The sequence below is a fragment of the Spermophilus citellus genome (assembly GCF_964194105.1).
Source record: "Spermophilus citellus genome assembly, chromosome: 3".
Taxonomy (NCBI): Eukaryota; Metazoa; Chordata; class Mammalia; order Rodentia; family Sciuridae; genus Spermophilus; species Spermophilus citellus.
In genome coordinates, this window is record NC_138184.1 from 29501542 (window position 1) to 29519555 (window position 18014).

The 18014-nt window shown below is 32.3% G+C and overlaps 1 protein-coding gene across 28 annotated transcripts in view; it reads left to right on the forward strand.

Moving 5' to 3' along the window:
- The window catches only part of CLASP2 (cytoplasmic linker associated protein 2), a 228227-nt gene that overhangs the window by 86986 nt on the left and 123227 nt on the right, over positions 1-18014 (forward strand). For 15 of the 28 annotated variants that reach the window (XM_081283484.1, XM_081283481.1, XM_081283507.1 and 12 more), the window contains 2 exons: positions 5005-5151; positions 17703-17785. In XM_081283484.1, coding sequence (XP_081139610.1) covers positions 5005-5151; positions 17703-17785 — 230 coding nt within the window. The remainder of the gene's footprint in view (positions 1-5004; positions 5152-17702; positions 17786-18014) is intronic. The other 13 variants (XM_081283485.1, XM_081283492.1, XM_081283501.1 and 10 more) reach the window with 1 other exon arrangement.

An 18014-nucleotide genomic window follows, 5' to 3' on the forward strand; every position in this document is an offset into this window, starting at 1 on the left:
TTATGTATCTTATCCAGTGTGATGTGCTGTTCTAGGCATTATTCCACGTAGGGAAGATATAGCACTAGGCAAAATACACAAATGATCCCACCCTTTTAGATTATATATTTTAGTGGGGAAAGAAATGCAAATAAAATTAATGAAATATGTAGATAGTAAATGCTGGGTAAACTAAATGAAGCAGAGAAGCAGAGGTAGATCAGAGTATCAAGGTGTTGGAAGGTGACAGATGAATAAAGACATGAATATGGTGAGTGAATAGTGTGGATTGGGAAACAGGGATATAGAAAGAGCATTCTAAGCAGAAGAAACAAGCCAAAAGGCCCTGACCTGATGTGGGTACCAGCAAAGAAACTAGTAGGGTTGAATGGGAGGGAGCAAATAGGAGATGAGGTTGGAGAGAGAAAGTAGGTGTTGAGGTTGGAGAGACTTATATGATATCTAAAATTTTAGAGTGCTGATAGGCCTTTTAATGGAGTCATCAGAGAATTTTGAGCGCAATATGATGTGACTTTGTTCAAATCAGAATGCTGTGCCAGAAAAAAACTCTTGGAGACAAAGGTGAGAATCAGGAAAAAGAGTTGATTGTGACAATTATCCATGGATTGTTATAGGTAATGGGGTTACTGCATAAACAAGAAAATTCCAGAGGCTTGGGAGGCTAAGTCAGGAGGATCTCCAGTTCAAAGCCAGCCTCAGCAAAAGCAAGGCGCTAAGCAACTCAGTGAGACCCTGTCTCTAAATAAAATACAAAATAGGTCTGGGGATGTGGCTCAGTGGTTGAGTGCCCCTGAGCTCAATTCCTGGTACTTCCCCCACCCCACAAAAAAAAAGAAGAAGAAGAAGAAATTTCCAAAAATCAGCTTTATGACTTTATTGGGAAGTAATTTCTGCTATAAAGAAAATAATTGGGATTTGTTCTGCTATTTTATTATAGTTTAGGGGGAAAAAATGAAACCCAGAATATTTATGGCTTCTAGATAAATTATAAAACAAACTTTTTAATTTGAAGTCTTATGATGATGAATGAGTTTTATGAATTCCATTGATTTGTGGTTAAAAGAATATATAACCTAATTGGCAGTGGGCAAAACTTATTTTCATGCTTGTAGATGTTCCACTGACTGATTGATTGATTTAGTGATTGGTTTGATTGTGATCCTGAGGATCAAACCCAGGGCTTTATGCATGTTAGGCAAATGCTTTGCCATTGAGCTACATCCCCAGACCTTGCTTTTCCTTTTATTATATATGAAGTTGTATTAGTGGTTACACAAATATATAAAGTTCCTTCTTTCTGTCCAGTTGACTCCTTTACCATTACTAAATGTCTGTATTTCTCTGGTAATGCTTTTTAAGCCTGCTTTGTTTGAAACCAGCTTTTTTTTTTTTTTTTTTTTGGTTGGTGTTTACCAATATCTACCTTTCTCATTTTATTTTTAACCTTTATATAACTGTGAAATATTTCAATGAAGCCATCTATTTTTAAGATATTCAGTTTTGATCTTTTACTTCTACTATTTACTTCATTTACATTTAAGGTAATTATTGGTGTATATGGTTTTATACTTACCATTTTATTTTTATATTTTGTCTCTATTCCTGCTTCTTTTTAGTAAACCAGATTTTTTTTTTTTTGTGAGAGAGAGAGAGAGAGAGAGAGAGAGAGAGAGAGAGAGAATTTTTTAATATTTATTTTTTAGTTTTCGGCAGACACAACATCTTTGTTTGTAAGGGGTGATGAGGATCGAACCCCAGCCGCACACATGCCAGGCGAGTACGCCACCGCTTGAGCCACATTCCCAGCCCCAGTAAACCAGATATTTTTAATATACTCTTTTTCTTCTATTTTATTTATATATGTATTTACCCTTCTTATATTGCTCATCTCATAGCAAGGATTGGCAAACTGTTGCTTGCAGATCAAATCCAGCTGTCCTCATGTTTTTGTACATAAAATTATATTGAAACACAGCCACAGCTATTTGTTTACATGTCATGTATCATAGAAAGATCATAATGTACATGAATTGCAAAACCCAACTTATTTGTTCTCTGATCCTTTATGGAAAAGTCCACCAACCCTGCTGTAATAGTGTTTCTTAAAACACAAGAATCTTCAGGAAGACTTCTTTTTTTTTTTTTAATAGTTGTAGTTGGACATAATACATCTATCTATCTATCTATCTATCTATCTATCTATCTATCTATCTATCTATCTATCTATATGTGATGCTGAGGATCGAACCTAAGGCCTCTTCACATGTGCTAGGTGAGTGCTTTACTGCTGAGCTACAACCTCAGCCCAGGAAGGCTTCTTAATAGGCAGATTACTGGGCTGCATCTTCAGAATTGGGCTGGGGCCCAAGAATTTACATTTCTAACAAACTGCTGGTGATGCCCAACTACTGGGCTGGAGACCACATTTTTAGGAACACTATCCTAGCTAGGTTTTATGATGTAGCATCTTTGATTTATTATAATCTAAAATCAACTGCATATTGAGCATCCCTTATCTGAAATGTTTGGGACCAGAAGTGTTTCAAATTTTGTATTTAAAAAAAATATTTGCAGATATCAGTTGCATCTGTAATCCCAAAATTCAGAATGCCCCAAAATCTAAAACTGTTGGAGCATCATGTTGTCTTTCAAAAAGTGTTAAATTTTGGAGCATGTCAGATTTCAGTTTTTAGATTAGGGATGCTCAACCTGTACTGTGTTTACTACTTCCCCAATAATGCAAAATCCTTAAAACCTTTTAACTTTGTTTGCTCATCTCTTAGGAACACCATTTTATAATAACTTCCAATTGGCAAAAACCCAAGTGTCTATCAGCAGTATAGATATTAATAAATTGTGCATGTTCATACACTCGAGAACTTTAAGCAATGAATCTGCTAAACATTACTTTCCAACTTCTAGTGAAAAGAAACTAGATACCTGAGTGCAAATTGTATGATTCCTTTTATATAAAGTTTATAAGTGAGCAAAACCAACTGTTGCTGTAGAATTCAAAACTAGTAGTTAGTTTTGTTAGAAAATAATGACTTTTAGGGGTCTCATAAGTGTTTTCATGATACAGGTAATATATTAATCTGGACAATGATTATGCTAACATGTTTATTTTATGAAAATTCATTGAACTGCAAACTCCAGATCTGTATACCTGGACTCTATTTTGATTAAAAAGCTAAAAATTAATCTCTCAGTAGTTTGGGGAATATTAAGAGTTAATTTTTTAAAAATGGTAGGGACATTTACTCTTCAATTCTTGTGTGTGTACAGGAACAGAACACTGTTTCCATGGGAACTTCTGTCTACTGTGTGTTTCAGTGCCTAATATTCTGTAAATTTTTGTGTCTACTCTTTCTTAGCTGCATTTTTTAAATAATGGTGGCAGAAAATTTTATTTGAAATTGTTATTGATGTTCTTAACAGAACAATCTATGTAAAGCACAGGTTTTAAATCCATTACTTTATCTAAACTGATTTCTTAATTGTTTTATACTAAAACAATTATTTTTTAACTAGAATATACTCTTTTTTCTATAAATTGTGTTATTTAAGAAAAACACTGAAATGAAATGTGGCTTTATGTTAGGGTGTCTTTGATTCTTTTGTCCCCCCCACCCCAATAAATAAGTCTTAAAACTTGTTTGAGATATTTTCTTTAAAATGTATTTAATAGTTGTACAGATAATACCCCTTCATCTGGATGATTTCATTCTGGGTGGTTGGGTATCTTACAGGTAAGGAGAACAGGTTGAAAGGAAGGAGATTCTGGCATATTGATCTGAAGCTTGTGGTGAAGCTGCTTTTCTGCCTCGCCCATCTTGTTTGTCATAGTTGGTTTGTGCAGGGTCCTAGAGAAAACCGTTTCCTCAGAAGAGTAAAACTGAATATATCTTGTGATTTTGTTGTTGTTGTTGTTGTTTGTTCTTTTGGGGGTGGAGGAGGTGGTCTTGAGCTGTTTCATTTGTATATAAGAAGATGATACTAGTGTGGTCATTATATTCTCAAAGGAGCCTTGTAGAATATTAGAGAATCATTTATGAAAACAAATTGTTCAGTTTGGTTTCTGTGGCCTATACAAACAGCAAATTGTGAGATTATGGAGTTAATTATGTACAGTAATGAGCTGTTATAGCCCATGTTTTACTGATGCAATCATAAGCACCTCAGCACAATGAATATTGCATAAAACCATATTTTTCTATTTATGTAAATTCATATGTGAATTAAGTAAAAGAAAACTTAGACACATAAACTATTAGTATTAATTGCCTTTAAAATTTTGAATATAATAAAGATTGCAGATGCATAGAGAATTTTTTTAGATGCATGGAGAATTTTTACCTTTCATCTGGCAGTAGCAGCCATAAGATGATGTCACCTTGTAGCTGATTGGCTGTTACAGCACCTAGGGCAGGGAAGAGAAAGAAAAATGCCGGCACAAACCTCAGTGGTGGTTCTGTGGTTGTTTCTATCTATTTTTGATAGAATCCTTGATTAGTATCAAATTTACTGTATTTGGCCATGTGAACTATTGGGAGCATCCTAGGGTGAGGGAAATTAAGAGCTTTCAGAGGAATGAGGCGACTGATTTGCAAGAGGATCTGTGATTGTAAGTTGCAGAATCTGGGTATAAGGAATAAGGCAGGGCGTGCTGGAAGATGCACTATGGGAGGAGCTGGCAGAAAATGATTGTATGAGTAGCAAAAAAATGAAAAATGCTTCTTACTGCTCTTAGAGTTAATGCTTGTCTTTTGCCTTAATTCATACAGGTAGGAAAATTTATAATACTGTATTTGATTTTAAATTTTAGGTTTTTTTTCATATGTGTTAACCAGTATATTCATGCTTATTCAGAAGACCTTGGTTTTATATTATATATCTTATCAAAGTTATGATTTTATATATGGCATTATTTGATTTTTTGAGACTTATGAAAAATGGAACAAAGCTTAATTTCCTTAAAATACATTTTTATAATGCTTTGTGTAGATAAAAGCTTTGATGATGAGGAATCAGTGGATGGAAATAGGCCATCATCAGCTGCTTCAGCCTTCAAGGTTCCTGCACCTAAAACATCTGGTAATCCTGTCAACAGTGCAAGGAAGCCTGGTTCAGCAGGTGGCCCTAAGGTTGGAGGTAATGTAAATCCATTTCGAATCTGATGTGCATGCTCCATGCCCTTGATATGGCCCCACATAGTTAGAACTTCGGAGGAATATGTTTATTCATGACTGCAGTACTATTGCAGATTTGGGGAGTCCGTTGCAACATACATAATATGCTACCTTTTTGAAATGTTAAAATATTGTATATTGTTATTTCCTATAAGAACGTGTGAATTAGTGTTTTCTTGATGGTATTTATTTTCTAGATGCCATTTTTAGAAGGAAAGATTCTAGGAACGTGTGTGTGTGTGTGTGTGTGTGTGTGACAGAGAGAAAGGAGAGAGGTTTTTTAGAATTTGGCTATTAATTTTACTATACTATAGTTGTTTCATTTATAAAATGCTGCATTATGTAATGAATTTACACATTTGTCTAGGTAGTAAGTCTTAAATACCTCAATATTTAAAAAATGGTTGAAGATACTGATTACTGAATCACTTGTCACAATAGGAAATGGGTGGTGGTCAAGTAAAATTTTCTCAAAAAATGACTTATGGATTAGATAATAATAAATAGGAATAAAGCAGGTTTTATGAATTGTACAGCACATAGTATGTTCATTGAACATATTCATTGAACTGTTCATAGAACTGTTCTTAGCATGTTGCCTTTCTTTAAAATTTTAAATGGTATTTTTCATATGCTAATTAGAAAGCCTAGTACCTTTCAGATGTTAGTTTCTGCTGGATTATTCTTATGCAATGAATATAAACGAATAGGATAAATATTAACACTAAAGGAACACTAATCTATTATTTTAAAAAATAAATGTGTTTCAATTATATCTTGGGAAAACAGGTACATCCTTATTTATAATACCTAATGGGAAAAACATGGTCTTGAGGATTTTTATGTTTTCTCTTTTTGTTTATAGTACTTTGATTAAGAAGAAAAGAAAAAATAAAAACTGTTATGTTTTGACCAGGTTCTATATGAGTCACCCTTCTTTAATCTTTCAGTACAACCCAATATTTTTTTGTAAGTCATATGGTATTCTAAATATAGAGAAACTATCATAGTATTTCATTTTAACTTTCTTTAACTCCCTGATGTGTAATGTAACTAGCTAGAAAGATGGTATAGTATGTATAAATGTATGTGGATGTATGTGTGTGTGTGTGTGTGTGTGTGTGTGTGTGTGTGTATATGTGTGTGTGTGTGTGTGTGTGTGTGTGTGTGTATATATATATATAAAAGCAAATAAATGACCTGTGAAATTAAAATGTCTTACCTGTTTCTCAGAATATTTTGAGTAACTTAACACCTTAAAATTTTAATTATTTTGTTTTGCACTTATAGAATTGTGTTCTTATCTAAACATTACTTATGATATCCTTACAAGGTATTTTGTATTAGGCATTATTACCTATCTCTAGTAAAAAAAATACATGGCATTCAGTGGTTTCTTCCTTTTGTAACAAATGGCTGTCTTCACTCATTACAAGGGAAATATGTTTTTCTTGATTTTGAATTATGGAATTTTACTTATGATATAATTTGTGAAACTTGTCTTATTTCACTTAAAATAGGTAAATATATAAAATACATGGTGATAGTAGTTAACATTTTTGAGAATCTGGACTAGTGGTTTATAATTAGTTTTGTTTTTTCATGGCTTAATGTCTTAGGTGAAAATTGATATGATAGTTTAACTCCCACACAGGTCTCTAAATTATGGTACTAATCAAATGAATATAATTCAATTTTTAATAATGAGTTTCTGAATGTCCCCTGTTCTGTAAACTGTAGTTCTATCAGATACAAAAATGTTAGTAGTTTTCTTATTTGTTGCCACTAATCACTCACAGATTTACCATCCATCTAGGCAGTGGCCCTTTCAGTAATAATAAATGAAAAATTTTTGTTCATTTCTCCTTTTTCTTTTTATGCTGCCTCCTCTTTTTTGGCAGTTGGAGATTCATTCTTGTTTCTTTTGTTTGACACAGCTCATTTAGGTCCTCTGCCCATTTTTTCTGTCCAAGAAAAGAGCTACTAGCCAGAGGATATTGATGTTGTTTCTGAAATTGATGCCATTCTTGGCTGTCTTACTTTGAAATTTCAACTTTAGATTTTCTGGTATTGACATAGACTTATTGATTTTTAAATTAGTTGTAAGAAGTTTTCTTAGAGTTGCACAATCTTTGAATTAGACTGGAACTTGGGTATCTGGTCTTTCATAAAAATCATGATAGATATGTTCTGGATTAAAATTCAGCATACAACCACCGCTGTACCAATACATATAGACATAATCAGCTGGAAATTATGTTGTACTTTCTTCCATGTACTTCATAATTGCTTTTCCAGTTATTTTTACATATACAAATAAATATTTGGGAGAACAAATTTAACATTATTCATTATATCATTTTCAGTACTTTTTTTTTCTATTTTCTATTTTACCCTAAGCATTTTCTCATTCTCTTAATTATTGAAAATTATTCATTGCTACATCACATCTAGGTTGTCTTCAGACTTTTCTGCTTTTATTAACTGTGTGATTATTCTTTTATGTATCATCTCAATCATTTACTTGGTATAAGTTTCTAAAGTTTGTGATCAGAAGCTGCAGGAATTTTTAGAATTTGGAAAAGTATTTTCCGGAAAGGTTATAAACCCATTTCAGTTCTGGATGATTTCTTTTTTATGTTACATTAAAATCTGCCTCCTTGGAATTCATGGAATTATTTGTTAACATGATACTTTTGAATACTTGAAGGTTGCTTTCTCTCTTTATATGAGTTATCTGTTTTCTGGTTACAGCCCTACTGAGTTTGACATATCTTCTTTGGTGAAATTACCAAATAAAAGTAAAATGAGCTTCTTTAAAATCCTGACTAAACCTATTTTAGAAGTTTTAGAATTTAATATACATATCATAATAAAAGAGATATGTGCTATTTTAAGCAAAGCACCCTAAATAAAGCTAGTAATACCTATGTATAATCTGTAGTGTGTGTCAGTTTGCTTTGTCCTTTGGCCTTGGTGTGCTGTCCTATTCTAGTCATACTGTAATTCTGTATCCTGTAAGCCAAGGAGAATTGAAATAAAGATTGTGGTAGAGCCAAACAAATATATCATTGCTTAAAAAAACCCATATTATGTGAACATCAAAAGTATTACCATTGTGTTTAATTAAAATGGCATAAAACAAATTCTCTTAAAAGGGAAATTGCATGGAATTGGAAGGTGATCCTCAGGGTTATACATAATTACATATAAGAGGAAAGGAGGGGTAAGAGAAAAATGATACAAGTGGAAGAAATGATTTACAGTAGAGGGGGTAGAGAGAGAAAAGGGGAGGGGAGGGGAGGGGAAGGGGAATAGTAGAGAATAGGATAGACAGCAGAATACATCAGTCACTAGAATGGCAATATGTAAATCAATGGAAGTGTAACTGATGTGATACAGCAATCGGTATACGGGGTAAAAATGGGAGTTCATAACTCACTTGAATCAAACTGTGAAATATGATATATTAAGATCTATGTAATGTTTTGAACGACCAACAATAAAAAAAAAATAAAAAATAAATAAATAAAACAAATTCTCTTTAATAGTCCATTTCGTGAATAGCATTTGTTAACTTCATAGTAGGAATTTAGATGAACATATTTTCCTTTCTTTGCTCAATGGTTTGGATTACAATTGCTTAAGATACCTGATTATTTAAAATACTTACATTTCTCTTGTGTTTTAGTTAACAGTTTTTAAAAAAATGAGTGTTCTTTTATATACATTGTCTTATTTAAGGGGTTAGATATTTTATTATCCTAATGAGCAAACTGAAATTTGGAGAAGTAACTTCCTGGGAGTCACCCATCTAATAAGTGGGCAAAGCACAAGAATCATTTTGCTATATGGCTGCCACACTTATCTCTGTTGGTAAATAGGAATCTTCTAGGTCCTTTACCTTTGAGATTATAATCTGTAGAAATTATTAAAATCCCTATATGGTCATTTTAAGGCTTAGCTAGTATGTATGATTCCCAGAAAAATAGAATATTTGGAAATATTTAACAAATAATTTTTACATTGTAAGTAGAAATGCTTATTTTCTTGTTGAAATTGCCTTCTAAATGCTGTATCTCTATTTCTCTACCAGTTATTTTGACTTAATTTTCAAAAATGGCAGTATGTCATTTTTTATAATTAATATGAGATTTTTAGGTTAGTCACTTGTCATTTGGGCTTATACATATCTCAGTCCTTGAGAAAAGTTAACCAGATTATCAGTTCTCAAAGTTCTCTTACTCTCTCTTTCATTCATTCATGTGAACAGACTGCTTTCTTTTCATTGTTCCCATCTAATGTTAAAAGACTACATGGAAATATTCTTATAATTAGATAATTACTGCCATTTCAAATACAGTAGTACTTATCTTTAGGATATTTTATATTTGTTCCACTTCATTTATGTCTCACTTGAGATTTTATTAAGAATATTTTATTAAGAATAATTTTCTACAAATTATTATTTTCCCATCATGCAAACAACAAATTACTTTTTCTTTCTTTCTTTCTTTTGGTACCAGGGGTTGAACCAGGGGTATTTATTCACTGAGCCACATCCCCATTTCTTTTATATTTTATTTAAGAGACAGGGTCTTGCTGAGTTGCTGAGGCTGATTCTGAACTGGTGATCCTCCTGCCTCCACCTGCAAAGCTGCTGGGATTACACATGTGTGCCACTCTGCTTTTTCTTTTGAACAAATAAACATAACAAGAATCATATGCACTTAATAAATCTGAAGAATTTTTTTTTTTTTACTAGTAAACCTATTTTTTGGTTTTGAGCTTTATTTAAAATCAAATAACATTTCTGTTTGTGTATTTTAGTTTTTTTCTTCCTCTTCCTTTTTTTTTTTACTGACAGGAAAAGATCCTAAACTCAGATTTTAACCCTGAGGGGTCCTTAAAGATGATCTGACTCATATCCACAGGCTAAGCCTCAGAACATTGAATGCTGGGGATGAGCTGGGAACCTAGTGCTTGGCCCACTGTCCGAGGCTTCCTTTTGGATCATTTCTAAGTCATTTCCTAGTTAATAGTGCATATAATACATGTTATTTTATCCCATGTAGATTTAGAGTTTGACCACTACCATTCTGTCTTTAATTACTGTGAATTCTCAGTCATTTACTATCCATCATAATATGCCCTGATGCTGTCTATCTTAACTTTTGTTTTAAGATTAATTCGACTTGAGTAAGTAATGGATAAATTAGTGCAAGTTGTCTGCTTTCTTACTACATATAAGAATAATTGTTGTCTTTGCTGTTGATATTTTATTTGACCCTGCTTTTGTGTTACCTCCCCTGCAAAATCTAAAATGGCAAAGACAGTTTTTTTTACAAAGTCTATTTTTTGAGGCATTCAGAATGTTGATAAGAGAGGAAATTATATAAGCAAACAATTTTTATTGACATTAAAAAGTCAAATTTCTCACAGGAAAACTATTGTCTCTATATACAGCTTTATGTAGACTTTAATGTGTGCAAGGTTCTATGTTGTGCACTGAGAAGGCCATATAGAATGTGCAGTTCAAGGCTTTAAACTTGTAATTGCGGTACTTGCTCATTTGTCCACTATTGTTAGCATTTTGGTCCTGTACTTTTTGACTAAAATCTAGGTGTTAGAAAACTGTAAAGCCTTATATAGGAATATAGATTGATCCAGATTTTTGCCTCAGAAAAGATTTGACAGATAATTCATAAAGATCTCACACATGATGAATTTTTCTTTATATTTGATACATATAATTTTTGGTCCTTATAATTAATAATATAATTTAAATATAATAATATAATTTTTAATACTGTAACTTAATTTTTTTGGTCTATGTAGTTTACTCTGAATCAAGTATAAAGAAAAACTACATGGATCAAAAAAATTAAGTTGTAGTATAACTTGATCCAGAGATCAAGTATAAAGTATCAAGTAAAAGCTTGTAATAATAGCTACAATCTTAGGCTTATATTTATCACATACATTCTAACATAATTGATAAACCTTTTTTTAATGTTCATATTGTGAATTTAAAAAATTTTTCCATTAACTTATCATTTGTCTGTTTAAAAAACGTTTCTTACTAATGAAAAGAATTGAGAGACATAATTTGATTTTAAATATAAAAGCCGTGCTTATTATTAAACAATACATTTAAAAGAATCTTTAATAATAGCTTGCCTCTCTAATCTCATCAACCTGAGACAAACAATGTTGATTTGACAAACAATTTTGATATGTATGTTTCTATGTCGTATCACTCCATGTTCATTTATGTAGGTACTCAGATTTCATCCCTCCCCCCATTAAATGTTTAGTAAATATCTTGCAGCATGATTTTTCCCCCTCTCAGAATATCCATTAAGAAAGAAAATTATTTTCCTCTATTTCTCAGAGCCTCCAGTTGTTTTAGTCTGTTTTCTGTTACTGTAACAGAATACCTGAGACTGGATAAATTACAGAGAATAGAGATTTATTTCTTATAGTTCTGAAGTCTGGGAGGTCCAACATCAAGGTGCTGACATCTAATGAGGGCCTTTCTAGGTCTCAGCTGATGAGAGTGCCCAGATCGCTCTCTTATAAAACTCCTATAATAGGAGCCACTTCCTCATGACTGATTTAAATAATTACCTCTCAAATGAGGTATCAACATGAATTTGGGAATATGTTTCTAATACAAGAACTTTTAGGGAACACATTCAAACCATAGCAACTATATTCTACATTATTGTTGCACCATGACTTAATAAATTATGTTCCTCTTAATGTCATTCAAGTTGTCTGCAACTTTTTTTTAATATTTATTTTTTAGTTTTATGTGGACACAATATCTTTATTTTATTTTTATGTGGTTTTGAGGATCGAACCCAGCGCCCCGCACATGCCAGGCGAGTGCGCTACCTCTTGAGCCACATCCCCAGCCCATGTCTGCAACTTTTTGCCATTACAAACAATGCAGATCTCCATATATTTTGACATTCTGGTGCTTCTATTCTGTGGAAGATTCATCTGTGGAAGATTCATCTAAAGTTACTTCATCAAAAGGAGCTCTTTATGTTTTTAATTTAAATAAAGACATTATTTTATCTTCTCTAGCATTGAATATAAAGCCTCATTAATTAATTCCTGTTTTTTAATTAAAAAATTTTTTAAATATACATATATATGTATATTTTAGTTGTTGATGGACCCTTATTTTTTTTATTTATTTATATGTAGTGCTGAGAATCAAACCGAGTGCCTCATACATGCTAGGAAAATGCTCTACCACTGAACTATAACCCCAGCCCTAATTATTGCTGTTTTTTTTTTAATTTTTATTATTGGTTGTTCAAAACATTACAAAGTTCTTGACATATCATATTTTATACATTTGGTTCAAGTGGGTTATGAACTCCCATTTTTACCCCATATACAGATTGCAGAATCACATCGGTTACACATCCACTGTTTTACATATTGTCATACTAGTGTCTGTTGTATTCTGTTGCCTTTCCTATCCTCTAGTATCCCCCCTTCCCTCCCCTCCCCTCCCATCTTCTCTCTCTACCCCATCTACTGTAATTATTGCTGTTTTGACAGATTAAAAAGCGGTATTTCTTTTAATATGCATTTTTCTATCCACCTATCCATTTGACCAGTAGCTAGCGAATGTTAATTAAAACTTTTAGAGTCCTTCTACTTTTGTGATCTCTGGGAAATGTTAGTGAACAAAAATAATGTTTCTGCTTTCCTGGATTTGGTTTTCTAGTGAAGTTCAGTATATTTAAATCCATTAGTAAGAATTAACATATCTTCTGTGAAATACAAGGTAGAATTTTTTAAAGTATTAGGCCTTTTATTTTCTATTTAAAGTTGGAAGCATTTCCTTAGTCTCTCCTCTGTATATCATGTTTTTTTTAAGTTGTTGATGGACCTTTATTTTATTCATATTTTATTCATTTACTTATATGCAGTGCTGAGATTCAAACTCAGTGTCTCACACATGCTCTACCACTGAGCCACAACCCCAGACCTGTATGCCATGTTTTCGTGTCATATTTCTATTTTTATTGTCATGGTAGGTAAAATAGCTATCCTTTTTTTTTTAAGTTTTAGATAGACATAATATCTTTAATTTATTTATTTATTTTTATGTGGTGCTGAGGATAGAACTTAGTGCCTCATGTGTGCAAGGCAAGCACTGTCCCATTGAGCTACAACCCCAGCCCCTATCCTTTTATTTTTGACTTCCAAATTTTCTGTCTTGAATAAGAAGGACTACTGTCCGGTTCCAAAAGTACAAAACATCATTTATTCTAAAGCATTATTTTACATTTAATTTGTTTTGTCTTATATAATTTATATAAAATTGTAGTATAACTATTTACATTTATTTCTTCTTTATTCATGACCAATTAAGTCTGTGCAATTAAATAAAACATCCTTTACTCCATGGAAATACTACCCTAATATATTTTGGGCTGTTTTTGGAATTTCTATCCTTTTTTTTCTTGATGTAATTGTATCTACTTTAGCTTTATGGTGAATAGTTTCCCACACTTTTTTTTTTTTTAAGTTGTAATTAGACACAATACCCTTATTTTATTTATTTTTGTGTGGTGCTGAGGATCAAACCCAACGCCCTACACGTGCTAGGTGAGTGCTCCACCACACAACCCCAGCCCTCCCATACCTTTTATTGTGAAGAATTTTGAGCCTACAACAAACTTGATATACAGTGAACACTAATCACCTATATTTATAACCAGTGATATCCCGTATCTAAATTCTTTCTATAGAGATATATTCTCACCCATATTAAATATTTTTTTTCATACACAAGAAAATTCTGTAATATTATCTATAAAACAATCCCCTAACCAGCTTTTGTCTCCGTGACACTGATATTTTGAAGTCTGAAGTCAATTGTCTTTTAGGTTGTCCCTCATTTGGATTTGTCTGATTTTCTTTGTGACATTACTTAGCTTTTCCATAGTCCTTTTATTTTCTGTAAATTTATTTTTAAACTATATGCTCACCTCCCTTTCAGCACTTCATTTCTTTTTTTAAAAAAACATTTGTTTTTTAGGTTTAGGTGGACACAATATCTTATATCTATGTAGTGCTGAGGATCGAACCCAGTGCCTCATGCATGCTAGGCGAGCACTCTCCCACTGAGCCACAACCCCAGCCCCTCAGCACGTGTCATTTATATATTCAAATTTCCCCAAATGTTCTTTAAGAATATCTTTATAGCTTTTCTTATTCCAACCAGGTTATATCAATTCTCTCTTGGGTAGTTGTTGCTTTAGTATTTATTTCTTTCATTCCAGACTTTAAGCAGTTGCCCTTTGGTATCTTCTATATCTTATCAGAGTTTTTGACATTCTAATTAATCTGTTCTTTCATATGTATAAGTGCTGCTTAATTATATTGATTCATGTTGGAATACTGTATTACAGTTTCTATTCTACTAAGTTGTTGGGTTTTTAAAAATTAATTAATTTATTTAGGTATATATGACAGCAAAATGCATTTTGATTTATTGTACACAATTGCAGCACAACTTTACATTTCTGTGGTTGTACATGATGTAGTGTCATACCAAATGTGCATTCATACACATACTTAGGGTAATGATGTCCATCTCATTCTACCATCATTCCTGCCCAAAGTACCTTCCTTACCCTCCCTTCCCTTTGCCCAAAGTACCTCCATTTTTCACATGCTGGGATTTTGTTTTAAGCAGATACTTTTATCAGCATAAAAGATTTTCATTCTTATTTTGTTTACTTATTGTAGTCTATTATAGACATGAGATTATGTATTCTTTTTCTGATAATACATTGGATTTTCCTGGACTACAAGTAACAGGTGATTGATTCTGTGGGGCCAGGAAGAAAAGTTTGTTGTTTCTCAGTTTAAGAATGCCCTCTTCTGTTGGTTTATAGAAATGCAACTTTTTTACTAACTCTGTGGGTCTTTTTACTGATTCTGGGATTGTCTTGTTTCAGACATTGTTTATCTTTTATTTATTTCTTTTCTTTATCTACCAAAGTTCAAAAGTATACTCTCTCCTTCTGAGTGTGCTACTTAGTAACTCTGGTCCTGGGGGAAGTTGATGTTTATGTTATGCAACAACCAGGATCTTCCTTTTCTATGACGCTTCCTCTGATTTCTTTTCTCCAAGACTGCTCTGTAGTTGACATTGCTGGTCTTGGATGTTAGTGTTTCCTCCATTTACTTGTAAATTGAAGTTTGAAGTGTTATAAGCATGGGCTATAGATTGTTTCATTGGTCCTTTTTTCTTTGATCTCCATTTTAGTGCTGTAAATGTTTTACTAAAATATATTATCTCCCCCCACCCAATTTTTTACTTTTGTTTTCATTTGGTTAGTTTATTCATAGATACCTCAAAGTATTAGTTACTATTGAACCTAAGTATTTTTCCAATTTAAAGTTTATAATTTTGTTGCCACTGCTTAGAAATAAAATTGATTTTTTTAAAAGAGAGAGTGAGAGAGGGAGAGAGAGAGAGAGAATTTTTTTAATATTAATTTTCCAGTTATCGGCAGACACAACATCTTTTTTTTTTTTTTGGTATGTGGTGCTGAGGATCGAACCCGGGCTACCCGCATGCCACGCGAGCACGCTACCGCTTGAGCCACATCCCCAGACCAAAAAATAAAATTGATTTTTATATATTAATTTTATATTCAGCCATCTTTGACTTTAATTTCTCATGACTTTCCTATCTATTATTTTGGGACTTTTTAAATTGACAAGTTAAAAATCATCTGTTTTAAAGTGTACAATATATGATTTAAATTTTTAGTTAACCTGTTAGCTACAAAGACTGATTTGATTATGGAGATGGAATTGAGAGTACTTTAGTTTTCATTGGGCTTTTTAATATCTAGAAATTTTAAAATATTAAATTTATTATTGAACTATTCTGTAGCAAGCATGAATTAGTTCCTCTTTTATTAATCTAATTACTATTACTTTTTAAAAAAATATTTACTTTTTAGTTGTAGATTCAGTTAGGAAAGAGAAAATTATTATTTTTACAGAGTATTTTTTACAGAGTATTTAATAAAGGTTGAGTATCCCTAATGCAAAAATGCTTGGACCAGAATTTTTTTTTATATTTTGTATTTTGTATATTTTGGAATATTTGAATATACGTAAGAAGATAATGGGGGTTGAGACCTATGTCCAAACATAAAATTCATTTATGTTTTATATACACCTTATACTCAAAGTCTGAAGGTAATTTTATACAATATTTTAAATGCTTTTGTTCATGCAACAGAATTTAATGGTGTAGAATTTTTACTTGTGGCATCATGTTAGTAAAAAGTTTCAGATTTTAGAACATTCAGATTTCAAGATTTCAGGTTAGGGACACTCAACCTATATAAAGAATTGTTAAATGGCTATCAATGACTTAAAAATGTGAAAAGAAAACACTAAAATATGAAGATAGCAATTACATGAATAGATACCATGCTCAGGACTGGAGGAACAAAATGGAGGATGTTAGAATTAGTAAAATTTAGAGGCTTAAAGCCAGGTGTGGGTGACATGCACTGTAGTTCTAGCAATTGAGACTTGAAGTATTTTGACACAAGATCACTTGAGACCAGGAGTTCAAGACCAGTTCGGTGACACCCCATCTCAAAAACAAACAAAAACGTAGGGACTTAGAGGAGGGACTCTCTGGTGATCTGGAACTCATGTGTCTAAGGAGCAGGTACTGTCTTTGATGGCTTCAGTGAGCTGATTTAGTGAATGCTACCTATACTTCAGATCTCTGCCAGAGTAACTAGAGTTTTACTGACAAGAACAGGAAGTATTCAGAAGGGAGCAGATGCCTTCTTCTTTCAGCTTCCAGTCTCTGGCAAGAGCTTAACAGAAATCATTAGGAACAACTGAAAAATAAGGGTTTGGTGAATGCTAGGCTCGGCATCTGAAAGAAGAATAAATTTGGAAACATAATACCTTAATTACTGGCTCTTAAATAATTGCTATACCTATTGTTTCCTTTTAAAATTTAATACATACAATAAAGGAAGTTTTATCTGTATAATTTAATTTTAGGACTCTCATTTTTTCCATATGCTTTTGTGACCATAGGACCATACACAGGTCCTGTGTCTTACTTATTTGCCATCATTTACTGATGGTATTAAGTTGCTCTTCAGTTTTTAAGATGTTCATTCTTTTATAGTATTTGTGTCCTTGCTAATGCACTGAATGAGAGATGTGGGGTTGGGGCCCTCTGCTTTAGTAATTTGCATTTTATCTAACCAGTCTAGCGTAGTTCCTTTTAGAGAGTTAATTAGCTATTTCCATGTACTTTGACTTTTTGAAAAGTGGAAGTTTTCTTTTTTTTAATGATTTCTTATAAATTGGAATATCCCTCAAAATTATGCCTTTGTTCAGATCAAAGGCATAAATTTTTCATGTTGTCCCTAGTGCTAAAATGCTTAAAAATGAACCTTAGGAAATTGATTTCCTTTTAATTAGCAGGTACTTCGAAAGAAGGAGGTGCTGGAGCAGTTGATGAAGATGATTTTATAAAAGCTTTTACAGATGTCCCTTCTATTCAGGTAAAGCTACCTGTGAGTTGGCCCTGAATATAGCCTATTTTCTTGTTCATGTCATTTGTTTTGTCCCTTTTTAAAAATCATTTTTTCCTTAAATGACTATATAAATTATATATTTGACTTAGTACAAAGCTATTATTTATTGGTATAATTAGATTTTCAAGTTGTTTTCCACTCCCCGGTAAGACTGAAATAAAATGGAATCCATATTATTAAGTCATATTACATTATA